At 53.5% G+C, this 25,828-nt stretch overlaps 7 protein-coding genes across 7 annotated transcripts; 3 read left to right on the top strand and 4 right to left on the bottom strand.

The window, feature by feature from the left end:
• Positions 1–1,820: 1,820 nt before the first annotated feature.
• On the bottom strand, positions 1,821–3,851 carry J7T55_000607 (geranylgeranyl pyrophosphate synthetase; the record flags this gene model as incomplete). The annotated part of the gene is made up of 4 exons (XM_053131534.1): positions 1,821–2,024; positions 2,309–2,369; positions 2,442–3,567; positions 3,614–3,851. The coding sequence occupies 4 exons, from the start codon at positions 3,849–3,851 to the stop codon at positions 1,821–1,823; spliced, it is 1,629 nt and encodes a 542-aa protein (XP_052990338.1).
• A 465-nt stretch (positions 3,852–4,316) lies between these two features.
• Positions 4,317–12,157, top strand: J7T55_000606 (aa family; the record flags this gene model as incomplete). Its single annotated transcript, XM_053131533.1, has 9 exons — positions 4,317–4,532; positions 4,765–6,268; positions 6,413–7,852; positions 7,902–8,238; positions 8,296–8,405; positions 8,466–9,008; positions 9,139–9,458; positions 9,530–10,112; positions 10,176–12,157. The coding sequence occupies 9 exons, from the start codon at positions 4,317–4,319 to the stop codon at positions 12,155–12,157; spliced, it is 7,035 nt and encodes a 2,344-aa protein (XP_052990337.1).
• Positions 12,158–12,632: 475 nt separating this feature from the next.
• J7T55_000605 (uncharacterized protein) lies at positions 12,633–14,606 on the bottom strand (the record flags this gene model as incomplete). Its single annotated transcript, XM_053131532.1, has 1 exon — positions 12,633–14,606. One exon carries the CDS (start codon positions 14,604–14,606, stop codon positions 12,633–12,635), a length of 1,974 nt encoding a protein of 657 aa, XP_052990336.1.
• A 929-nt stretch (positions 14,607–15,535) lies between these two features.
• Positions 15,536–16,704, bottom strand: J7T55_000604 (uncharacterized protein; the record flags this gene model as incomplete). The annotated part of the gene is made up of 2 exons (XM_053131531.1): positions 15,536–16,391; positions 16,475–16,704. 2 exons carry the CDS (start codon positions 16,702–16,704, stop codon positions 15,536–15,538), a joined length of 1,086 nt encoding a protein of 361 aa, XP_052990335.1.
• Positions 16,705–16,829: 125 nt separating this feature from the next.
• Positions 16,830–22,389, top strand: J7T55_000603 (uncharacterized protein; the record flags this gene model as incomplete). Its single annotated transcript, XM_053131530.1, has 4 exons — positions 16,830–16,841; positions 16,934–17,053; positions 17,387–18,877; positions 18,940–22,389. 4 exons carry the CDS (start codon positions 16,830–16,832, stop codon positions 22,387–22,389), a joined length of 5,073 nt encoding a protein of 1,690 aa, XP_052990334.1.
• Positions 22,390–23,294: 905 nt separating this feature from the next.
• J7T55_000602 (ubiquinone oxidoreductase) lies at positions 23,295–23,896 on the top strand (the record flags this gene model as incomplete). Its single annotated transcript, XM_053131529.1, has 2 exons — positions 23,295–23,557; positions 23,815–23,896. 2 exons carry the CDS (start codon positions 23,295–23,297, stop codon positions 23,894–23,896), a joined length of 345 nt encoding a protein of 114 aa, XP_052990333.1.
• A 464-nt stretch (positions 23,897–24,360) lies between these two features.
• Positions 24,361–25,680, bottom strand: J7T55_000601 (uncharacterized protein; the record flags this gene model as incomplete). Its single annotated transcript, XM_053131528.1, has 2 exons — positions 24,361–25,370; positions 25,449–25,680. 2 exons carry the CDS (start codon positions 25,678–25,680, stop codon positions 24,361–24,363), a joined length of 1,242 nt encoding a protein of 413 aa, XP_052990332.1.
• Positions 25,681–25,828: the final 148 nt, after the last annotated feature.

Raw genomic sequence — 25,828 nt, 5'->3', positions numbered from 1 at the left:
TACTGCAGGCGGCACATGGCATGTCGAGGATACCAGTGACACCGACGGCGATGGGGTGCGAGGAAATGCCGGAAGGGGAGTGGCCATTAGGTAAAGGGAAAGGATGGTGCCGGCAACCGCATAGAGGGTTGAATTCTTGTCACGTAATGGATCGGAGCCGAGTCAGTGGAGGCGACCAATGCCTTGCCTTGTATTTCTGCAACCCAAATTCAACGTCAGATATGGTAGTCAGAATCAGCCAAGATTGGCGCCCGAGGCTGATGGAGAATGGCGGATGAATGCGCCTGTGATGGGTGGCTCCGGAAAGTGGATGGGTTTGGCTGTCTGCAACCAGCATGGACCAGCAACATCCATCACATCACAGCCTGGAGGTATGTGCACTGGCAGACGAGTGAGAAAGGAGTCCCTGGATAAAATCCCAATGCAATGGTCCCCTATTTATCGATAAGATGGAAAGATATAAATGCAGAACATCGCATCTCATCGCTTCGCGACGCTCCGCAATGGTCGATCCACCGAATCGGAGAGCGGCCGATTGACACCATTTGATCTGTGGAGTCGCCGGTGACGCAGCTTACGCTTGGAGCGGCTCGAAGTCTGAGAGCTGTTGGACTGCCAGTCGACTTGTTCTTGGTTTGCGAGATGCGCATCTATGTACTGTGCATATTGCTGAAATGATCTTGAATGTTGGTGATCAACAAGCGTCACTGGGCATCCTGGCATATCCGAAGACAAGGTTTCTTTCTGGTGACACCCTCTTCGAGTGAGCATTTATCCAGCCATAGCTCGGATGTCGCGTGCTCGTTGCATTGGCCAATGCATCCACGACAGGTGAAAACGGCCGTCCCCCCACGCTCAATGCACGGTACCTGTACGTATCTCGCGTGTACGTAGTAGTTTTGGCTGAAATGCCCCCCAACCTGTCGGGCGATCCGGTAAATTGGCTTCGACGCAATGACCCTCACTGTAACTCGCGTCTAGGGGGAGAGAGACCGACAAACAGATAGACCGAGCCCCAAACAAAATTGTGGGAACTGATGAGGGAGATGCCATGATAGGTAGCAAGATGACTATCACAGTCTCTGGGCATTCTGACTGGCAGCTTGTTCGATACTTGTTTTCACTCTCAAAGTACCTGGTGCGTAGGGCAGTGAATTGACAGTGGGGTTGAGACGCGGGGTCTGGGGTCAACCACATCAGGGCTCAGTCCCAATGATGGCCGTTTCTGGATACGGCGCGGCCCGGAAAAAGTTGACTGGCTGACTGGCTGCAGACGTGCATATAAATGCTGTGATCCCAAGACTTCTCCTCTCCTATTTGGCTGCAAATTCGATCTCGGCAGGTTGATGCTGAATGCAACAATCGCATGACGACTCAGCACCAGTACGACCTGGCAGGCCTGGCTGTCTGGTTGCCACAGCAGAGCAGGCATAGGACGGACACACATCTACCAGCCCCAGCTTCTCGGGCTCGGTCCAAATGCAGCAATCCGTGGTAGCCAAGCCTAGCATACGTCTTCACCGCCTCAGAGTGCTATCAAGATTGTGCTTTCCCCCCAGCACCTTCTTGATTAGCAAGAGTCCATGCTCTGTGGCCTTGTCAGTTAGGGTCGGCCAGACGAATGGCAATGTTACCCCTTATCAGGTGCTGCCTCTTACAAGGTGGTATTTCCTCTCATCACAGTAACACAGGGCATCTCCAACTCTCTGCTAGCTCGTCAAGGTGTTGCTGACAGCAGCCATCTCGCCCGTTGGATGCTCCCGCCTGAATCTTCGCATACCCCAGGTGAGACTGGCAGGTCTGCTTGAACTCAAGGAGGGTCACAGCATGACTGGTGTCTCGAAGTTGTTCCACGAACATCCTGGCTTGAAATTCGGTTCCATGGCTGACGCCAACTGCGATGATCCAAGGTTCTGGAGCGGCGCAGCAGCTTCTGCTGCCGTCGATGATGAAGAGGTGCACAGAAGGATGTTGGGATACTGTACATCGTGGCCAGGTGCGAGGCATTGATGCCCACTGGTATCCTCGTGTGCCAGAGATTAGTGGACGTCAGTTTCAGAGTCCGTCTGTCGTTCAGGTCCTTGCACCAGCAGCTTGGTGCGCAATGCAACGGGTGAATACTGGCTGACGAGCAGAAGGAAAGTGGTTCTCAGTCTATCTAAGTGGTCCCTACTGGCAGCAATGAACGGCTGGCAACCTCCTCCTAGCAGCTGAGGGCCAGCTGTCGGCAGCAGATGCTCATGAGGAAGGAGGGGGAAGCTTGGTAGGTGCACCAGCAACCTCATACCGTCGACTCAGTCCGACATACAGTGAAAGACTCCTCTTCCTTCCTACCAGACTCGAGCCCACGTATAATCTTGAGTCCAGTCCTGCTTCAATAGGAACATCGTCCACAGTATCCACAATGGTCAGCAGAGCATGCGGTGAAGTCCGGCTCCGACCTATCATCCCAGTCAAATGCATCTTTGTTGTACTCAGGTTCTTCCTCATAATCGCGGTGCTCTCCACCGTCAACGTCTTTTCTCTCACTGCTTACGCCATCAGTCGTACCCCTTTCCTTTGCCCACAAATCCCTCACCGCGTCGGACAGCGCGTCGCCGGCATCTGCCAGCTGCTCACGAACCTCAAGTGTTCCTACCGTTACATGACGGAGCTCCAGCTTTCCATCGGGCCTTGACTTGACGAGGTCGATGATGTGATGGATGAGGGCAGCAAGGCGCGACAGAACGTCAACTTGTTGCCTCTCCCAGGCCTTGACATCCTTCCGCGTGTCCTTCACGGTGATATCCTCGAAGGTTCCTCGGTCGTGATATGCCAGGATGAACTGGGGTATCTGTGCCACCCACAATCGAGGGAGCTGCTCGGCAAAGGTATCTTCGAAGGAGGCCACCTCCTTCCTCCGGATAGACCGAGTCTTTAGATCAAAGACACACTCCTGGTTGACCAATTTCCCAGAAGAGGACACCGTCAATTCTGAGCCAGCAGATGGCGCAGCAGCAGTCATGCGGCTCTGGTCGAGTGCCGCCGTCAACCCGTCGACTGCATCCTTGGCGATCACATCAGTGAGTTCAGATGGCCTATACTGGCTGGTCTTCTTGTCTTCGCCTCCAGCTTGAATGTAGCCGTCCCCCTCAAATCTCATCAGGAATCTCAGATCACCGAATCGGTATGAGATGATTCGCTGATGTGACACAGACCCCTTCACATCAGCATCCCACGTTGTGTAAGCCTCTGGAAACGAGTGACCATATCCTTTGACATCCGGTATAAGCTCTCGCGGCGTGTTCTCCCTGCGAATGAAGAATACGGCCCCTTCAACAAGCTCCACCAGGATCCTGAATTGCTTGTCCTCCCCGCGGATGAACCGCAGCAAGTTTCCAAGAGTGCTACCGCAGGCAACGACATCATCCTCAATGGCGTCATGGGTACTCTGAGCCAATACGGCAAGGATCATGGGCTCCATGGGATGCTTCGGGTGATGAGCCGCGTTGGGATCACGGAAGTATTGCCCGTCATCAGGCTTGAGCTGCCGTGGTGCAACAAGTGGTGTCCACTTTGCAGGTTTGCCTATTTCTGTCAGTCAGGCATGGGTCAGGCGAGTCGGGGGGCTTACCCGGGACAGCAATGGTCGGCTCTGCTCTGTCCAGCCAATTGTACGAAGTCACAGTCACGCAGTCTGTGATGGATGAGTCCGACTCATATTTCCCCGCGGTCGTGTTGAAGTCAGTCTGGCTGAGCGTGGAGAGAAGGCTCCCCAGAGCAGGTTCAGGACTGGAAGTCTGTGGGGATTTACCCTTCACAAGACCTCCGCGCCCAGGTCTACCATAATAGCCTTGGAAAGAGCCTCTCATGCCTCCAAGCCCTCCTCGTCCACGTCCACTCCCATTGCCTTGCCAGGACCTGTTGCCAGAAAACTCACTGGAGCTCAACATCACTGACTTACTTTGCGGCTTGTGTGGTCAAGTTGTTGTTTGCGGAATATCTTTAGATGCCGTTGCACAAGTTCGAGTCAAGATGAAAGGAAAGAAAGGAATCAGTGTTGGTGTCAGGCTCTGACGCATAGTTTATATACACCATCAATGCAGGCTGTCCTCATATGGCCTGAATAAGACTTCCTCGACGCTCGCCTATTTTTAATCAGTTGGCTACGGGCCCTGTATCCTGCATCATTGCTTTCATTTTTCTCGTGTATGCCAAATTCGCGCACAGCCTTGATTAACCAACATTCTGCAATTCTGCCTTGCTGTCTGTTTGGCCCCGCAAGCAGGCAGCGACGCGTAGTCCATGTTAATTACACAGCAGGACGATTCTTAGAAATGGTATTCGTTCGTCTTTGCATCTCAAATGTTGGAGGCCCTCCGAAAGAAAATCAGGCGAATCAACTCCTGCGGAGAGGCGGCTGGTCGGTAGGCCTCATGCTGAAGCCCCATGATTTGGCAATGCGGGAGGCCTACCGTCTCACCAACGGGTCGATGTGTTCAACGAATGGTGTGCTGCCACCATCTACCCCATTCCAGGACCAACTCATACAGGTATTACAGGAATTTCAGGCTTTCAGTAAGGCTCTGATGTCTTCAATTTTGTTAACGAGATCGCCTCACGATCCGTTGGCCCAATGTTCACGAATGGCTTAGACCCCCACCCCCCAGAACCCCTTGCCTTAGTACATCACCAATATTTAAATCGTCTCCCTCAACCATCATTCTTCTGCTCCTCTACCGATTTCCAGTATGACCTTTCTTCATTTTCTAAGGCCAATCTCAGAGTTTCTTCACATCAAAGATGTCACTTGCCAGCCAGGTCACGACCGATACTGCCAGAGCTGGCCGACTCGCTAGTCTATTTCGCAAGATCCTCAATGGAAATCGGAAAATACAATCTGCCAACGATGCGAAACTGTTCTTTGAGGCTGCGCGGGCTCAAGAAGCGCCGAGCTCATGCATGGAGGCCATCATTGCCAGCAAATATGGCATGAATGCTCTGCAACTGGCCGCTCGCCTGGACCTGTCGGTCACTTTCATGCAGGAACAAACGCTGCATTTCCTCGCGTACCTGATCGATGAGAATTTGAGCATGCTCGCCGACGGCCAAATTCTCCAACGGGCCCTGGTGGTCTTTGCCAAGCCGGCAACCTTCTGGAACGAGCTCCTCATTGCTGCTCGGGGCGGTGCTCTCGATGACGAAGCGTTCCGGGTCTTTTCTTGGTTCTGTCTTGAACTCTTGTCATTACCTGAGACTGCAGAAGTGGATGTTCTCGCCGATATCACGCCCCTGGCCCAGAGCGGAAAGTTCACCGAGTCATCCTGCCCCGAGACCCGAAAGATAGGCTATAGGATTCAGCGCCTCCTGCAACTCCGAACTTCTCCCAATAGCAAGTCTGTTGATGGTTATGCCCCAGGTGGTAGACATGACAACGACTTCGAGGACTTCAGAAAAGTCGCCGTCTATCCGACCACGGACGAGTTCCTCTCAGCTGAGAGGCCGTTCTACCGTCGCGCAAAGGAGGTCTTCGAGACGGACATGTTGGAGCGAGCCGCAGTCCACTTGGACAACACTTACCGGTTGACTCGAGAAGACCTTCTCGGGGAGCTGAGGAGTGACTGGCAGATTGCACAAGGCCGGAAAAGTGGGCGGAGATCTGCTCTGACTCTCCGCAAACTCTGGCCGATATATCTGGATTTGGGAGACGACAAGACACGAAAGAAGTGTTCCATCGCGCTTGGATGCGGTGCAGGTCTGGAGGAGCTTGGAAAAAAGCAGCCAAGTGCTCGGAAAAAGTGGCTCGAGGACAACAAAAGCTACCTGCGGCACCAAGCATTCGGCGCCCTGTACCAAGGACAGGAGATCTTCGGCTTCGCTTTTGTTGACCGCGACATCGACAGTCTGCTCAAATCTCCCCCGGTGGTCATCCTGCAGTTCACAAACGACGAGGCCTTGAAAAGAGCCCTCTTGGCGTTGAAGAACACCCAGGACGTCATGTTCACCCTGGTAGATACGCCCGTATTTGCGTACGAACCGGTGTTGGAGCGCCTCAAGGACATGAAGGAACTCCCTCTACAAGACCAATTGCTAGATCCCTCGGATGCCACGGATGACTTCGTGCCACGTTCAGCCATACGGATGATCATAGAGCGTCTCGCTTCGAGCAACGTGGAAGTATTGATTAAAAACGGCCGCGTCGATAAGAAATTCCAATTGGATTACTCTCAACGTCATTCCTTGAAAAGCGCTCTGTCTAGGAAGGCCAGCGTTATCCAGGGGCCTCCAGGTTCGTTGCTAAGCTCATTTGATGTTTCTTCTCTTTATCCCAGGTCACATCACTGCACCAAGACTCTAATTCCGACGACTTTCCTACATTCATGCATTGTAGCCCCTTGCTCCGGTTGGCAGGCTTCAGGACTAATTGAGTTAGGTACTGGAAAGTCGTTCATAGGTGCCCTTGCAATGCATTTCATCATCCAAAGAACAGACTTCAAGATCCTTGTCATCACGTACACCAACCACGCCCTGGACCAATTTCTTGAAGATCTGCTCGATCTTGGCATCGAAGGAGAGGCCATGGTCCGATTGGGTTCCAAATTCACACCAAGGACTGCTTCTTTGCTTCTCTCCAAGCAAAAGTCCGACTATCGCCGTACCAAAGACGCGTGGCGTGTTATTGACAGTCTGAAGGCAGAAGCTGCCTTACGGAGCATGAGATTACGCGAAGCCTTCAGAAGTTACATCCAGTGCCGTCCCACATTCCATGACATTCTGAACTATCTCGAATTCTCTGAGGACGATTCACACTTCTTCGAGGCTTTCATCGTACCATCTGACACCGATGGTTACAAGAAAGTCGGAAAGAAGGGGAAGGCTATTGCTGAGGATTATCTATACCAATGTTGGAGATGCGGTCAAGGGCCTGGTATATTTACGCTCCATGCTCTCAAGAATCACCCGAGCGTGTGGAATGTTGCACCCCTTTCGCGATTGAAATACATTGGGAAATGGTTCTCGGCCATTCTCCGGGAGAAGGCTGAACGTGTTCAAGAACTCGCTAGGCAGTACGATCTCATACAACGGCGCATGGACACCCATTTCAAAGAGAAAGACGTCTCAATTTTACGTTCCAAGCGTATAATTGGCTGCACAACCACCGCTGCCGCCAAATACACAAAGCTCATCACTTCTGCGCAGCCAGACGTTGTGTTAGTGGAAGAGGCCGGTGAGATCCAGGAGAGCCACATTCTCACTGCCTTGACTCCATCCGTCAAACAGCTCATTCAGATTGGAGATCACAAGCAGCTGCGACCCAAAATCAACAACTACCAACTGACAGTTGAGAAGGGAGAGGGCTATGACTTGAACCGCTCCCTGTTCGAGCGACTGATTCTGCAGGGACATCCGCATACAACCCTGCGGAAGCAACACCGCATGCATCCGGACATATCACACCTTGTCAAAGAGCTCACATATCCAGACCTAGAGAACGGTCCGAAGACGTCAGCCCGTGAGCCCATACGTGGACTCGAGGGCCGTGTCATCTTCGTAAATCACAACTACCCTGAGTTGCAGAACGATAAGATCGGCGATCGCCGCGACCAGGACTCCAAGTCCAGCAAAGAAAACGACTTCGAAGCAAGGATGGTTTTGAAAACGGTGAGATTCTTGGCGCAGCAGGGTTACACTACGAAGAACATGGTTGTTCTCACGCCCTATCTCGGTCAGCTCCGACTCGTGAGAGACATGCTCATGGATGATGTTGACCCATTGCTGAGTGACTTGGACTCTCATGAGCTCATCCAAGCGGGTTTGTTGACCAAGGCAGCTGCCAAGGTCAACAAGTCACCACTTCGTATATCGACAATCGGTAAGCCATGAAATGAACACAAGCAATAGTCCACAACTAATTTTCAAAGATAACTACCAAGGCGAAGAGGCCGACATTGTCATTGTCTCCTTGACCCGGAGCAATGCAAATGGTGACATCGGCTTCCTCGCAGCACGCGAGCGGCTGAACGTTCTTCTGTCCCGAGCACGGAATTGCCTCATCATGTTTGGCAACATGGAAACTTACATGCACAGCAAGAAGGGAACAGATACATGGAACCCCTTCTTTGATCTGATGAGGGCAAAGAACCATCTTCATGACGGGCTGCCGGTCAAGTGCGAGAAGCATCCTGACAGGAAGTTTCTTCTCAAGGAACCAGATGACTTTGACAAGTGCTGCCCGGATGGCGGGTGTACCGAGGCATGGTGAGTGATACGATCCACATACTCGACGTGATTCATTTCGCTGATAATTCAATTCAGTGATGCTCCTCTCAATTGCGGACTACACAACTGCATCTTGCGCTGTCACCGAGTGGATGACCATTCCCAGATGCCATGCCCGCACAAGGTGGACAGGGTCTGCGACAGGGGTCACAAACTTAAGATGCCATGTCATATGCGCAATGACAAGTGCCGAACGTGTGCAAAAGAGGATCTGGAAACAGAGCGGAGGATAAAGAGAGACCTGAAGCTCGAGGCTGACAGACAGGCTCGCGAGGCAGCATACAAGAAGGAACTTGAAGAAATCCAAGACGAGATCGATCACGAGCGGCGCATGGTCAGATACCGCAATGACGAAGAAGAACAGCAGAGGACGCTGGCCCAGCAGCGTGCCGACCTTGCAGCGCTGAAGGACACTGCAGAACGGATCCTCAAGGCTCCAAAGCCACAGAATAAGCAGAATATGCCGGGCTCATTTCCTGTATTCGACCCTCCGACTCCCCCGACTGATGCAGACTCTGCCGACAGTCTGGAAGGCCTCCCGGAGGGCCCGGAACAAGAATGGAAATACCTCAAGCAGCTCGAAGGGGCCAAGAGCGAGCCCTTAGACAAAATGATGGGCATGATCGGGCTCGAAGACGTGAAGTCGAGATTTTTGTCCGTGAAGTCGAGGGTTGACACAGCGATTCGGCAAGATATCTCACTTAGCAAGGAACGCTTCGGCTGTTCCATGTTGGGTAATCCTGGAACAGGTATGTATAGACGCAAGCTTCATTTTATTTTAGAAAGGGGTTGTTTTTGTGCTTGGATGCTGCTCAATGTTGTTTACATTCAGTCACTTTCAAAATCGCTTTCATACCATAGCTAATGCTCTTTCATTAGGGAAAACCACTGTTGCTCGACTCTATGCTCAATTTCTCACCTCGCTCGGCGTCATCCCGGGGAGCTGCTTCAAAGAAGAGACTGGAGCTAGTTTGGCCAACGCAGGAGTATCTGGCTGCAAGAACATCATCGATGAGATCCTGAATGACGGCGGCGGCGTTCTTTTCATCGACGAGGCCTACCAGCTGACATCCGGGAATAGCTTCGGTGGCGGGGCAGTCCTGGATTACCTCTTGCCAGAGATCGAGAATTTAAATGGCAAGGTGGTTTTCGTGCTCGCTGGCTACAACAAGCAAATGGAGAGCTTCTACGCACACAATGTGAGTGCCACCACACCCCGATTCAATGAACCAGTCGAGAAAAAATGCCAGGTAGCTGACCATCTGAGCAGCCCGGCCTGCCGTCAAGGTTTCCTATCGAGATGAAATTCGACGACTACACTGATGAGGAGCTGCTGCGCATCTTTGAGCTTAAGATGCAACAGAAATACGGAGGTCGGATGAAATGCGAAGACGGCTTAAGGGGTCTCTACTGCCGGATTGCGACAAGAAGAATTGGCCGTGGCCGAGGCCGAGATGGCTTCGGTAATGCCCGGACGGTTGAGAACACCTTGGCCACAGTCAGCTCACGCCAGGCCGCAAGGCTGAGGAAGGAGCGGCGCGACGGCAAGAAGCCTGATGACTTTTTGTTCACCAAAGAAGATGTCATAGGCCCCGAGCCAACGGAGGCCTTGAAAAAGAGCGAGGCATGGAAGAAACTGCAGAGGCTCTTTGGTCTCACAGCCGTCAAAGAAGCAGTCAAGTCCCTTGTCGACAGTGTCATGCAAAATTATACCAGGGAGCTAGATGAGCAGCCACCCATCGAATACTCATTGAACCGTGTGTTCTTCGGCAATCCTGGCACAGGAAAGACAACCGTTGCCAAGCTGTACGGGGCTATTCTTGTGGATCTAGGGTTGCTCTCTAAGGGCGAGGGTAAGTATCTCTGTCTATGGCAGTATCTTTGGAAATGAATAGGATGACTAACAGGGTGTCTAGTGATTGTCAAGAACCCTTCAGACTTCGTCGGTTCCGTCCTCGGTGAATCAGAGAAACAGACAAAAGGCATACTAGCTGCATCTTTGGGCAAGGTTCTTGTCATTGACGAGGCATATGGGCTGTATGGTGGCCAGGGGTCCACTGCAGACCCATACAAGTCAGCTGTCATCGACACCATTGTCGCCGAGGTGCAAAGTGTCCCTGGAGATGATCGATGTGTGTTGCTTCTCGGTTACAAAGATCAGATGAACACAATGTTCCAGAACGTCAACCCAGGTCTCAGCCGGCGTTTCCCCATCTCCTCGGCCTTCGAATTTGAGGACTTCGACGACAATGCCCTGCTCCAGATTCTAAATCTGAAGCTGAAGCAGCAGGGCTATACTGCCACAGATCAAGCCAAGCGGGTGGCAATGGAAGTTCTCAGTCGTGCAAGAAACCGGCCAAATTTTGGCAATGCTGGCGAGATAGATATTATGCTTGATGCAGCGAAGGCAAGACATCAGGCGAGGTTGTCACGCAAGGAAACCACCTCCACCTCTACCCTCGAGGCGCTGGATTTCGATGAGAATTTTGATCGTGCTGAGAGAGCTGAAACCAACGTTTCCAAACTATTCGAGGGGACTGTTGGTCAAGAGGACGTCATCGCGAAGTTGCAGGCCTACCAAGAGACAGTTAAAACAATGAAGTCCTTGGACCTGGACCCAAGGGAAGATATACCCTTTAATTTCCTTTTCCGTGGGCCCCCAGGTACCGGCAAGACAACAACAGCGAATAAGATGGGCAAAGTATTTTACGACATGGGATTCCTCGCCACGGCCGAGGTCGTGGAGTGCTCGGCGACCGATCTCATCGGTCAGTTCGTTGGTCAGACGGGACCCAAAGTGCAGGCGAAATTGGACACAGCGCTGGGCAAGGTCCTCTTCATCGACGAGGCGTATCGCCTAAGCGAGGGCCACTTTGCCAAAGAAGCCATGGACGAGCTAGTCGACGCGACGACAAAGGAGAAATATGCCAAGAAGCTGATCATTATTCTTGCGGGCTACGAGAATGATATTAATCGCCTCATGACGACTAACCCCGGGCTTACTTCTCGTTTCCCTGAGGTCATCGACTTCCGGACTTTGCGTCCAGACGAGTGTGTAAAACTGCTCCTGCAGGCACTGATGTCGCACAAGAGCCGTCTGGCGGGCCCAATGTCAAAGAAGAAAGTCAACCTCGACGTTTCCGTGCTCCAGACGCTGGAGCAGCCTCTGGGAGCCAAGTTGAATCACTTATTCTCCGAGCTAGCCAAGCAGGATAGCTGGGCGAGTGCCCGTGATGTCAAGACTGTTGCCAAAAGTATATTCAGTGGCGTCATCCAAGACAAGCAAGGTATTGCGAAGGGCCACTTGACCGTCCGCGGAGACATCATTGAGGCGGAGCTGACGAAGATGCTCCACGAGCGTGCGAGCAGGAGCGTGGAGAACAGCAGATCATCGCCTGCATTGCAGGGGCTTGACCAAATCCTTTCCCAAATGCCACCGTCTCCTGCTGCGCCCGGGTTCAAGACCAAGACCACCACCAAACAGTCTTTCACAAGCCATGAACCAACTGCACCAGAAGAGGGAGAAGAGCCCAGGAAGAAAGAAAAGCTTCCCAATGAGGCTGTGAAGCCCTCCAGACGAGAGGCGACACGGGACGCAGGGGTCAGCGACGAAGTGTGGGAGCAGCTCCAGAGGGACAAGCAGGCCGAGGAGCAACGAGAGCAGGAATACCAGGACCTCCTCAAGGCGCAGCGGACTGCCTCGGACGAGGCAAGGGAACAGATCGTCAGGAAATTGCTCGAGGAGGAGGAGCGCAGGCGGAAGGAGGAGGAGGCGCGGAAAAAGCTCGAAACGATGGGGGTGTGCCCAGTCGGGTTCCCCTGGATCAAGCAAGATGGAGGGTATCGCTGTGGGGGAGGGTCTCATTATATGTCTGATGCTGCTGTGATGAAATTATGAAAGGATACCCAAGTCCGCATTTATTTTCTTGCAGTTTTTATTATCAGGAAGGCTTCTTGGAAATATTTCCCTCCACCTGAGTCAATGAAGTATTACAGATTAGGAATTCCACGACGCAATGCCTCACGAGAATTTAGAGAATAGTGTCAAGAATCTGTGTGAATTCCTATGGTTACATTCTAATCTTAGTACAATTATCTTTTAGTATAGCCTAATTCAGACCAGGCCGTCGTTATGTAGAGAAAAGAGGTGAAAAAGTCGCTCATCCTCACACGGAAATAAACCGTGGAGGAGATAGTCACATCAGGTCTGGTATGTTGGCCAGACCGACGCCTCTATGTCTTCATCGAGGACAAGGGCGTCATCTTCCAAGTGGGTTTTGTTGGAAGAGAGAGACATTTCAGGCCGTATGGTGATGATATACGACCGAGCGATGGTGGGCCGGCTGCCGGTGGGAGTCATTGGCAGCCTCCGGCTACTTGGCCGGGCCAGGCTTGTACTCGAACATGGAAGCGTCGCTGAAGGCCTTGGAGTCGAACTTGAAAGTATCCATGTCGACGGGATCGGGGCCGTTGCTGGATTTGGCGACCTTCTTGTACCGACTTGGAAGAGGCAACACGTGCCTGCCCCCCAGAAATGGCTGGATCTGTGGTTCGGGAGGGCAACTGACAGGCTCCTCAGCCTCAGGTACGGCGTCAACTTTTTCTTCTTTGGGATCGTGAAGCGAAAGTTTCGAGAAATGGTGCGCCAAATCGTAGAAAACGGGGTAGTCTCTGCACTTGCAACGGTTAGGACTACGGAACCTGCGGAAAGTGGTGGCCGCTAGCTGCATCTTTAGCGATTTGGATTCTTCTTCTGCAGCCTTGCGCGCTTCCAGATTGGCTTCGGATACCGCAAGCAGTTTCTCCTTCTCTGTCGCGAATTTCTTCTGTAAGGAGGTTTCGAGAGACTTTTTCTCTGATTCGAAAAGTTCCTCGCGCTCCTTGATTTGAGCTTCTAAAGACTGCATGGACTTTTTCTGTGACCTGGCGATTTCCTCGTGCTCATTAATTTGAGCTTCTAAAGACTGGAGGGACTCTTTCTGTAGCCTGGCGATTCCCTCACGCTGCTTGACTTGAGCCTCGAATATCTCATGTGACCTGATGAGTTCCTCGCGCTCATTACTTTGAGCTTCCAGGGATTTGTACTGTGCGCTGACGAGTTCATCGCGCTCCCGGATTCGCTGGAGAAGTTCCTTCTCTCGCAGGTCTCCCTTTTCGACTGCGCGCCCGAGTTTCTCCTCTAGGTCCTTGATCTTCTGCTGTAGCTCCTTGAACTGCTCGTGTAGCGGACGCGTCAGACCGATATCCGCAAGCATGTTTCGCAACTTGACGATTACAGCTTTTTGAGCTTTGTTGGCATCTTCTAAAACAGCGTTTTCCCCGTGAGCTTGGTACATTTCGGCGGCATGTGTCATGCCGTTGCTGTAGAGGAGGTCGATTTTCTCCTCCAGCTCGTCCTCCAGGCGGCGCTTCTGAAGCCGCAATTTCTCTATGAGTGGATCGGGGATTACCTTCGCCTTCTTTGGAGCCGCATCGACGTGAGATACGAGGCGCGTGACTTTCTTCGGCTTGAAGCCAATATCGAGATGGTTCGCGGCGAGCATGGCGATATTGCTGATGACGAAGACCAGCAGTGTTGCACAAAGGGCGATGATAGTGACCGCAACTTGGGAGATGTTCAGGAGGGCATATCCAAGTTTCTCGAGAATAGTTTGACATGTAGCCTTGGGCCAATACACAAGGCTTGTCACTGCTTTCAAAGCTGTCCCTATAGTTTGGAACGAAGCGATGATGGTGAAACAGATAAAGACCGATAGAACGATCGAGCAAGCATTTGTTGCTAGTAGGAGGAAGACGGTACCAACATGTGGGCTAAAGTTAGCGGGAAGTCCAGTGGACGACTCGGTCCACACACACGCACCATGCTCAGCATGGAAGGTGAGGTTCTCGTACGACGGTCGAGGCAGGAAATATCGGTCTACCGAGCGGAGCGCAGGGAATCGCTCGATCGTGTCGGTGGCGATACGTCGGCAAACACTGATGTAGGGAATGACAAGGGCCTCGGCTCTGTAGTGAATGGCTTCGACCTGCTCAGAAGCGAGGACGCGATCGCGGAGCTGAATCAATTGGTCGAAGTTGATGTTTCCGTGGCTTCGGTGGTAGAATTCTTGAAAAAGGGTAATAGCAGAGGTAACATAGGTCGCGTTACTGGTAGAGACAAGACAGGTCGCGTTGCTAGCATTGCCAGCAGAGGTAAAATAGGTCGTGTCATTAGTAGGGGAAACATAGTTCGCATCGCTAGCATTGATAGCATCGGTAACATAGGTCGCGTCGTCGACAAGTGTGAAAGGCGTCTCCGTGGGGCGTAGAAGCATGGCCACAAGGGTGAAGATCACGAAGCGATACATTGTCTTTTTTGCCGCGTTAGCTTTCCAAGTCAATTTATAGCGGAAGGCAAGGTAGACCATAGGATGCGAAGGACTAGACTTACTGCAATTGGGTGATGAGTGAATTGGGTTGCTAGTGTTGATGCCGCCAGTTCGTTCGAAGCAGCAAAGCAGGCGGGTGAATTTGTGCTAGACACTGTTGCAGGTTGGATACTCGAGGTCGACTAAATGTCTAGGAACGGCATGAATCGATAAAAAGGCAATTTGGGTAGAAAGAAATGTTGCCAGACAGAAGCGCAAGTGTCGTCGCTGTCTAGAATTCTGGAGTTTGGGTGGAGGGTGGAGGATGGGGCGAGGGATTGACTGGCAACGTTGACAGCAGCGGCTGAAGGTCGCGTCAGATATGTGATGATGGAGGATTTTGGAAGCTCAAGGCAGATCGAAAATCGAGAATGGGATCAATCAATTGGCAAAATGCGGTGGTCAGAATGCAGTGTTGTCGTCAGACAGGAGCGCAGGCGTTGTCGCGTTGAAGGGGGTCGAAGGAAGGTTGACAGTTTTGGCAAGCGGGGATGTTGTTTGAAGGCAGTCGACGCAAAGCTCTGGCAGCATCCAAGAATAAATAGAGTAGCTGGCGGTCTTGTTACAATTCACTTACTCTCAGTGAATGGTAAGCACCCTGTCAGGCGTCGAAACCTGCGCATCTGATTATGCGGTATGAATAGCCTCAGCACGCTGGGATGGCGCTTGGTCAGTTCATTGCGAGTTCTCCTTTGAATTTCGTCCAGTACTTCGTTTGTCGAGTATTTTGATCGTCCAGACTGGTCTCAATCACTCCATGCCACCCAGCATTAAAACGCAGCATGCGCGTGATCACAACGAACCCACGTCGTTTCGCTCTCATCTGCCTAGTGATAGCATCCCTCTTTATTGTGCAGGCACAGACAAACTTAGCGGCCCTTTCCTCGACGCTCCCTCTCAAGCATCTCATCGAATTCCTTTTGTGCCTGCTCCTTGGCATACGACTTCTCCTCGTCTGCTGTTGTGTAGTTGTAAGAAGTTCCATCTTGCGCACCACGAGAGGTCATCTCATCCTGACGTTTCTTGGCCCATGAGCCTGGCTGACCACGTGCCGCTTGTGCCTGGCCCCTGATCCTGTCCCAAGCAGAGCCACCTTGCTGTGTTGATTGCTGGGTTGGAGGATTGTTCTGCTCCGATGCTGCGACAGGAGAGGCATCGTCGAAAATGTAAGACTCTTGATTGTATGAATCCTGACGCTCAGTTTGCGGCTTCTGTGTCGCAGTCCATTGCGTCGTCGTTGACATTGGTGCGGCCTTTTCGGGTTGTTCCGACCCGGCCCAGCCGGCTGATTCTGGTGCTGGCTCTGGTTCTTCCCACCTCGGTTGGGACAACTGCCGACGTGGCTGGCCTAAAGGTTCCTGTGGCAGAGCAGGTTGCTGTCCACCTCTCATCGGAACGCCTGCACGACGAGATAACTCCCGGCGGTAGGATTCAAGCCTGTTGTCCGAGCCGGCGTTGGCGGAGTAGACAGAGATTGCGTACGAAGTTGCAAGAAGACCAATCGAGACCTTGCTGACAGTATACCAGGCAAGCACCCGGACTCCATGCCATGTCCAGGTTGAAATCATACCCTCAGGCACGCCGGGGAACTTGTTTGGGTTAAACCTTGGCGGCTTCGGATTATAGAATGGGAAGCCAAACTTGGAGCGTGTGGCTTTCTCAAACGCATAGGTTGCTCCGACTGCAAGTGGTGACGCATATGAAATGGTGACCAGTAATTTTGAACTGTTAGAGGTTCATTTGTGAGCATGCCGGAACCATACCATAAATGAACAAATGTGTATGTACATATATATATATATACGTACAAGTGGTAGGCCATGGCATCCTTTTCGGACTGTGTGAGCTCTCTGCCAACAGAAGCGGACGAGGCCATGACCTTGGTTGCGACTCTAGTCTTGACATAGTCGTCGGACGATCCGAATAGCCGAGACCAGAAGGGCATCTGAGGGAGCGCATCGTAGTTGATGCCGAGCCTGTCTGCATTCCTGCGGGCCGATTCGATAGGGACGTTGCTACCGCCGCTGAAGTCTGCCATGGCTGAGAAATAGCAGCTCAGTGATGTCGCTAGATAGATGCTTGAGTGAGGCAGAGCAAAGCTCGGTAAAAAGAAGTCGAGTGAGGTGAGGTCAGGTCGGGTAGGGCGAGGTGAGGTGAGCCGAGATGAGCCTCGAGGTGAGCTTCGAAGTGGGCCGGGAGTGGTGGGACGTCATTGAAGTTGGGCCCGAGGAATCAGGGGGTCCGGGGTAGCTCGCGCCACCTGGCAGCGCCACAGTCAGCCTCCGTTCCTTACTGCAGGCACAGGTGTAGAGGTGCTAGCACCACTGGACCCCTGCAAGGACATCAACGCGGCTGCATATGAGCAGACGCGACCAACGCGTCCAGGCGTTCGTTCCCAGGGCAATTGACTTGCACGCAGAAGGGTCCACCAACCTTGAACATCTGCCCTTGTCTCCTCCCATGACCATCACCAACCCTTCAAGGCGACGACAAGACCACCCCATCCCTATCATTGCGATTGGGAAAATATAGTGGCAGTATCATGAGTTCGACAAGTCGCCATGCCTCTTTCCAAATCCTTCTCTGAGCAGTCCAGATTTCCAAAGGCAAGTAAACAAATCACAACCACCCAATCGCTCCAAATGCAAATGCAGATGCGAAATGCATGTACATCCACACAATGATGCGGCTTTGGCACTGACCAGAATGACTTCCAACAGCAACGGCAAGCCCAATGGCAAAGGGCAAAGTCTCACTCTGGCGCCATACCCTCTAAGCCGCCAGCACGACCACCTGCCCCCGTCTCCGCCACCACCAAGAACAAGTTGTCAAAGTTCCAATTCCAGAAGCCAGCAACTGAGCAGTCCGAATCCATCTCCAATCTTGACTCCATTCCTGAGAACCAAGAGAGGGCATCAGCCGGGCAAACCACCAATGCTCTTGAGAATGGCGATTCCAACAAGGAGAACCTTCAAAAAGGAGGGCCAGATCCAGCAGGAAAAGGATCACTGCCTGGCCAACAGCATCGTGCTACAGTAACGCCCGTCAGCAGATTGGCCTGGCAGGACCTCATGGGCGTGACCGATGCAGAGAAGCAGGAAGATGATACCTCGCCAACGGAGCGCCTTCTCTGGCACAACGATCGTGATGATACTGCCGACATGATCTCGCCCCTTGTCCCGCGTCGGGGTAAGAAGCGCGCCAGGAGCTCGTCACCCATATCTTCCCCGGCTGGCGACAAAGTACGAACACCGGTCGTCAATGTGAAAAAGCTCAAGAAAGCTTTGAAGTCGGAGCATGCAGACCCGGCGCTCGATCTATGGGATCGCTTCGCTGTTGGCGGCACTGCGGATAGTAAGAGCCCGTTGGGGGCTACAAACCCGGCCCTTGCCCACCTCATGGTCTCCTCTTCCCCTCGGCCGCCAAAAGATGGAAGCCCAAATCACGCTGAAAGCAGTCTCAGAAGAGCGATAAGTTGCGGTTCTCATTGGCCGAAACGACGTCGGGTCGAGACTGCGTCGGAATCCGGCCCAGTCAAAGAGACTGAGGAAAATACCAAGTCCTCGATGGTGTCAGCTCTTCTCGAGACAGTCAATGGGGAAATTAGTAAGACTGAATACGCTGAGAAAGACCCTCCCGGCATGGAGTCGCCGTCTGTTAAAAGAAAACGGTCACCCAAAAAACAGAGATCACTCCCTCGCCCGCCAGTATTACCGGAGCCATTCGAGCTTGAGAGCGCAGCACCACCGCAACGCAATGCTTTCCATAACGAGGCGAAGAATGGCGCGAGAACACCAACCTCGGATTATGGAGACGATGATTTCGATGACGATACACTTTTGGAACTTGATGTCTCCCTGCTTAGTGGACAGACTGAGACTCGAACGTTCTCAGGAGCGGCGGCGACTCTTGCAGACGCGGACGTGCAGGAGGCCGAAGGGCGAGGTACCAAGCAGGTAACGCCTTCGGATGAGGAATTTGATGATATGGATGACGATCTACTGGCTGCGGCGGAAGACATGATCGGAAGTGTCGAACCAAGCCTCACTACACAACCCGCTCGACCTCCACCAGCCGAATCAATTCAGCTTGATGGCGGTACGGAGGATGACGATCAATTTGGTGATGACTTTGGTGGAGACTTTGATTTCGAAGCCGCGGAGCTTGCCGCTACTCAAACAGCTGGTCAAACAGATTCATCGTTAACGCACGTACGTACCATCTGATAGCTCACCAATAGTCAATAAACAATTTTGCTAAGATAAACGAGTAGGTGAGTCACAAGCCGACCGCAATTCAACGATACCTAGTGATCAATGTGCTTGAGAACACATATTCGGATGAACGAGGGCGAGAAGCGCCTGAGGTGATCCTGATTGTTCAAGCCGAGAGACTCAAGACCACCAAGACGGTCCATCTCCGAGGGGACTGGGTTGACACACCAGTCCATCCTAAATCTCACGTACACATCATTGGCAGCTTTGGATCCAACGGGAGATGCGTCATCGACAACAATCAAAACATCCTGATCCTCCATCCGGATCAATTGATTTCGGCTACCGTTGTTGCTGACTCCTTCAGCTGCATGCGGCGAGCCGTCTTACAGGATCGAGTAAAGGCTACAAGTGAGGCTTCGGCCCCGCTTGTATACGGCACAATTCTGCACGAGATCTTCCAAGAGGCACTTGTAGCAAACAGCTGGGACCAAGCCTTTCTGAATGGCGTGATCGAGAAGGCGATGAAGAAGCATATCGAAGACCTGTATACCATAAAGGTCAACTTCACTGATGCCCGTGAGCACCTATCCTCGAAGATGCCCGAGTTACGAGGCTGGGCCGAGAAGTTCGTTTCTTCGTATCCCAAGCCAGATGCTGTCGCCCATGGTCGGAACAACGAGAAGACTAGTGTATGCGTCAGCAAGTTACTCGACATCGAAGAACATGTCTGGTCACCTTTATACGGGCTTAAGGGGAATATCGACGCCACCGTCCAAGTAACTGTCAAGAACAGTCAAGAGAGACGAACTCTGACCGTTCCTTTCGAAGTCAAGACCGGCAAGAACGTCAGCGAGAACCACCAAGCTCAGACAATGCTGTACAACCTTCTCTTGTCGGACCGATACGACATCGAAATTGTCTACGGCATCTTATACTATATGGAAACATCACTGACAAAGATCATTCCTGCCGTACGCAACGAGCTACGCCACATGATCAAACAGCGCAACCAGCTCGCCGTCTACATCCGTGAACGCAGCGTACAACTTCCGCCGATGAAGAACAGCAAGCATGCATGTGGCAAATGCTATGCTCAGACCTCTTGTTTCACGTACCACAAACTCGCCGACGATGGGGACGGGGATTCAAGTGGTCTGCAAGAAAAGTTTGATCAGATTGTCAAACACATGACGCCAGTCCATAAGGACTTCTTCCTGAAGTGGGAGGATCTGCTGACGAAGGAAGAGAAGGAGAGCCAGAAGCTCCGTAGAGAGCTCTGGACGATGCTCAGCGTGGAGCGTGAAAAGCTTGGCAGGTGCTTCGCCGACGTGATCATCGAGGAAGGCTCAGCCTCGGAGGATACGCATAGTCAAAAAATCAACCGCTTCCACTATGCATTCATCAAGGAAGATGCAGCACCTGGGTTCTCCTTCGCGGATTCGCAAATCGCCGTTGGAGAGCCCATTGTGGTGTCGGACGAGCAAGGACATTTCGCTCTGGCACTTGGGTTCGTCACAGCAGTGAGAAAGCAGCGGATCAGTGTGGCTGTTGACCGAAGGCTTCACAACGCCCGCATACGGCAGCCTGGATTCGACAAGCGAGATAATCAGGTCTACGCCAGCATCATGGAGGTTGTCCCAGAAGGAGTGCCTCCCGAGCAATCCCAAGGCAGAATCAAGGAGCCTCCAATCCGATACAGGTTGGACAAAGACGAATTCAGCAACGGCATGGCACTGGTCCGGAATAACATTGTATCAATCATGGCAGACGTTCAGTTCGGGTCTGAGAAGATTCGGCAATTGGTAGTGGATTTGGAACCGCCAACCTTCAAGTCGGCGGCGACGCAATACACTATAGCCGACAAGAACAGTTTGAACGTTGACCAAAAGAAAGCCATCGAGAAGGTCATGAGTGCCAAGGACTACGCTCTTGTTCTTGGTATGCCCGGTACTGGAAAGACGACGACCATAGCCCACATAATACGGGCATTGGTGGCTCAGAAGAAGAGTGTTCTGCTCACCTCATACACCCACACGGCCGTTGACAACATTCTACTTAAACTCAAGCACGACGATATTCCCGTCCTCAGACTAGGTGCGCCTGCTAAGGTCCACCCTGAGGTCCAAGACTTCGCCATATTAGCAGGTCAGCCCATGGACACCTTTGAGGAAATCCGCAGTGCCTGGCATGACACACCCATCGTGGCAACGACTTGCCTCGGAACGAGCCACGCCATATTCAATGAGCGTACATTTGATTATTGCATCGTCGATGAGGCATCACAGATTACGCTGCCGATCTGCTTGGGTCCCATCCGGATGGCACGAACTTTTGTTCTCGTCGGCGACCACAACCAACTGCCACCTCTCGTCCAAAATGAGGAGGCTAGACTTGGCGGCTTGGATATCAGTCTATTCAAACTCCTCTCCGACACTCATCCCGACTCAGTCGTCAACCTGGAGCACCAGTACCGCATGTCCGAGGACATCATGACGCTGAGCAATACGCTGATCTATGAGGGCCGACTCAAGTGCGGGACCGAGGAACTGCGACTGCAAAAACTCGATGTCCCCAACATGGACGGGCTGCGCAGACACCACTACGATGCCACAACACTTGTCTCTTCCCAGACAAACTCATTCTGCACAGGCATGGGAGCGTGCTGGCTGCGCGATCTGGTGGACCCAGAGACGCGCGTCAGTTTCGTCAACACGGACGCTCTGCCATCGTCGCGAGAAGAAGCCAAGGGTAACCGAATCGTCAACCCGTGCGAGGCACGTATTGTCGTGCAGCTCGTGGACGCCTTGCTCACAGTCGGCGTCCCGGCCACCGAGATTGGCGTGATGACACACTACCGTTCCCAATTATCGATGCTCAAGCACGGCCTGCGTGGCCGCGGCACCAACAGCGGTGGTATCGAGATGCACACTGCGGATCGCTTCCAGGGCCGTGACAAGGAGGTGGTTATCCTGTCACTCGTCAGATCGAACGAGGCATGCAGTATTGGAGATCTACTCAAGGACTGGCGAAGAATCAACGTCGCTTTCACGCGCGCCAAGACCAAGCTGCTAGTCGTGGGTAGCCGAAGCACCCTCAAGGGCAGTGGGTGTGAGGAGATGCTGGCGCGATTTATCGGGCTGATGGAGCAGCGGCGCTGGATCTATGACCTGAAGCCAGACGCGCTCGATGAGCATTACTTCGAAGATACGGGCACGCAAATTACGGCTACTGCGGCGACCGGGATGGGCGGCAGTCCGGTCGACAAGGCCAAGAAGCAGCTGAACAGCACGGGTGTACTCTGGAGCGAGCCTGGAAGGAAACAGGCGTTGCTTCCGGCATTCAAGCAGCCGAAGAAGAAGATCCTAGGGAGCAGCCAGGGTGGCAAGGAGAACCAGCCGCCACATGGGGCTGGGCCGAGAAAGGCTAAGATTGACGAGAGAGTGTTACTGAAGGGGAAGCCGAATCTGGCCAACATTCTGAGCGAGATGACTGGGAACACATATTAGGCGTTGGAATATACGTATTAAGGGGCTTGACGGCATGAGGGAAACGCATGGGTTGGGCTAAGGCAGGCATGGATATGGGAGGGCGTCTTGGTCTATTGTATCTCTAGGATTGCAGCATTTGTTGTGCCCGCCAAAGCCTGGCGGGTTCTTGCTGAATTCTGTTGCTGTTTGCTCATCAGAAATGGACGGGTTTCATGTGAGACCAAAGATCAGGAGTGCTGCCGCCACCTAGGGCTGGGCTCACTCAATGAAAGCCTGAATGTCTACTCTACTACGTATTCGTATGATTACCGAGGTGCTGGGCCTGTGATAAGCATGGCCATTCCGACATTTCTCGAGCTTGGCTGTTCCAAAGTTTCGGGCGTGTAAGACGATTGGCGCGGCTGTCGGGGAACCTGACCTGTGGCACCTCCCTCGCCTTTGGGTCTGGTCTGGTCGAGTCGACTCGAATCGACTCGAGTCATCGTTGCCAGTCCCCAACGTTTCTCCGATCCGGAGGGTCCAGATGAGTCAGCAGCCTCCAGCTCAGCTGCGTTTCTGCGAGGAGAGCTCCTCTCCCACTCTGCAGGTGGCTCCCCCCAGACCTCAATCAAAGACCGCAGCAGCGGTAACCAAAGCAAGCCCGAGCTTCATCCGCCCCATCTTTGACTGCCAACCCAACACAGACCACCGTCTCCACTCACGACCTCGACACCTCTGCCGGCGACCACGACACTGCAAGGTCCGTCACGCAGTCAATCGATCAATCGATCAATCCACCCACCAACGAATCGGCCAACGACCACGAAACTCCGATCCGCCCCCAACAGAAAACACCGCTCCCATCACCGCCAGACACAGCGAAAGCAAACAACACACACCCCCTCAACCCGCTCCCTCAGCAAAAGAGATAAAAAAACACAGTCATGCGCGGAGCCGCCCTGCGACCAGCGGTCCTGGCCCGCGCCAGCCGCCAGATCGCCGCCAGGCGCACCCTCAGCACGACGCCGGCCCGGGCGAGCGGCGGCCACGGGCACGGCCCGGAGTTCGACCCGCCGACGGGGTGGCTCTTCGGCGTGCGGCCCGGCGAGAAGGCGGAGAAGGAAGGCTGGGAGAACCTGGCGTACTACGGCTTCTGCGGCAGCCTGGCTGTGTTTGGGGTTGCGTATGCCTTCAAGCCTGATACCTCGTGAGTTGTTACCTGTCGTGTATTTCTCCCCTGGATTGGTTGGTTAGGAGGCGGTGAGAGGGATGGTATGTCTTTGGGAGGTGAGGTGGGAGAGGTTCGGATGGGCGGTATGAGTCAATTGAGGCGGGATGGGTATCTGATTGTCCTGAGCATGTCCGGTCCATGGAAAGGGGATGAAAGAGAGGGATTTTGCGCATTCACCTCATTGCTTTACATTCCAGGGAATGACTCCTGGCTGACCATGACTGCTCCCACAGGATACAAACCTGGGCTCTCGAGGAGGCTCGCAGACGGTTAGAAGCCGAGGGCATCCTGGAGGACCCCGACAAGAAGAACTAGACAACAGCAGCGGCGGAAGCGAAATGGACACGCGAGCCGACATGAACGCGCTGGGACGCTGAGCACATGCCACACGCAAAGCATGCTGCTTTATTCTAGACAGGAGTCGTCACCGCTGTGAATGGGGAAATTCAAAGGGCTGTACACTATGGACCGGTTGAACATGAAACAGAACATTTAATCGAGGCATAGAACGGGACAGGTGACAAGCATAGGCTGGCAAGAGGGCTGATAGAGCAGTCACTACTTCCGAATCCGAGAGGTGTGGATGAACATGCAAGATTTCTTTTGTCGCTCAAACATGGTCTATGAAATTGTGCCGAATCGCTCTCTCTCTTTTCTTTCTCCGTTGTCCCAGGATACTCTGGGAAAGTCCCAACAACCGCAAGGGACCGCCTCTAAACTGGTTCTTCTTTTCGGACCTCAAAACCATATCCTCCCTCTATCATGGCGACTGCTACCCCTTAGCAGACGTGGCTCCACTCGTGCTCCTCATCACCATATTGAATACCCTCCATCCAGTCCTTCATCCTGGTGGCGATCTCGCCCGACTCCTCGTTCTCAGACAGGCCACAGTCGACCAGCTGGCCCTTCCAGCTGATACTCCTGACGGGGCTGACGATGGCGGCAGTGCCAGTGCCAAAGGCCTCCAGCAGCCTGCCCTCGGCGGACGCCTCGGCCAGGTCGCGCATGGTGTACTTGCGCTCGGAGATGAGCCAGCCCTCGGGGGCGAGCCTCTCGCGGGCCAGTGCGAGGACCGAGTCGCGGGTGACGCCCTCGAGGATGGTGCCGTCCAGGGGCGCGGTGACGAGCTCCTTCTGGCCCGTCTCCTTGTTGCGCAGGGCGACGAACATGTTCATGGTGCCGACCTCGGTGACGTACTCCTCCTCGCCGAACAGCCACAGGTTCTGCGCGAAGCCGCGGCTCATGGCGTCGCGCTGCGGCACGATGCAGGGCGCGTAGTTGGCGCCCAGCTTCTTGTCGCCGACGCCGCCCGGCCACGCGCGCACGGCGTAGTCGGTGGCCTCGAGCGAGACGGCCTTGAACCCCGTGGGGTAGTAAGGGCCGACGGGGCTGGCGATGACGTACAGCAGGGCGCTGCCGGGCGGGCCGACGCCGAGGGTCTTTTGCGTGCCGATCATGGTCGGGCGCAGGTAGAGCGAGTAGCCGCGCTGCGAGGGGATGAAGCGCTCGTCGAGCTTGGCGAACTTGCCGATCAGGTCGATCATGGCGGTCGAGGAGAAGGTGGGCAGGGCGATGCGGGCGGCCGACCCGTTGAAGCGCTCCATGTTCTTGTCCGGGCGGAAGAGGCGGACCTGGCCCTTGGAGTCCTTGTAGGCCTTCATGCCCTCGAAGCACTCGAAGGCATAGTGGAAGACGCTTGTCGCGGGGTCGAGGGAGAGGTTCTGGTAGGGTTTGATGCTGGGGGCGAGCCAGCCGGATGTTTTGTTCCACTCGACGGTGAGCATGTGGTCTGGATGCAGGGACAATTGTTAGATACAGCAATGCTATATTCCAAATTCCATATTCAAGGAGTGACAAGGAGTCTTACCAGTGAAAGTGGCGCCAAAGATGAGCTCCTCTGGCTTCCTCAGAGGGCCGGGAGTCTTTGCGGTCTCGACGGTGAGCTTGGAGGGGTCGATGTCCTGTGGCTTGGACACAGATGCCGCCTCGGGCTTTATGCTGTAACACCTTGCTGGCTGCCATGATCTTTGCAGCATGGAGCGTGAGATCTGGGAGGCTCTGGGCCTCAGGGCACCACATCGAGGCACGAAGGCACGCATCTTGGTGGGTCGTGGCGTGGCCTGTTGCAAAGTGTGGAGGAGGACAGACGGCTCGAGCGAGAGAAGAGGTTTCTTGCACGAGTAAGGAAAGCACAGGACAAGACACAACAAGGAAAGACCAATTGACTTCTAAAAAGAAACGGCAGAC

The sequence above is a fragment of the Diaporthe amygdali genome (assembly GCF_026229845.1).
Source record: "Diaporthe amygdali strain CAA958 chromosome Unknown NODE_27_length_698932_cov_65_101997, whole genome shotgun sequence".
In the NCBI taxonomy this organism is placed as follows: Eukaryota; Fungi; Ascomycota; class Sordariomycetes; order Diaporthales; family Diaporthaceae; genus Diaporthe; species Diaporthe amygdali.
This window is presented reverse-complemented; position numbering and strand designations above follow the sequence as displayed.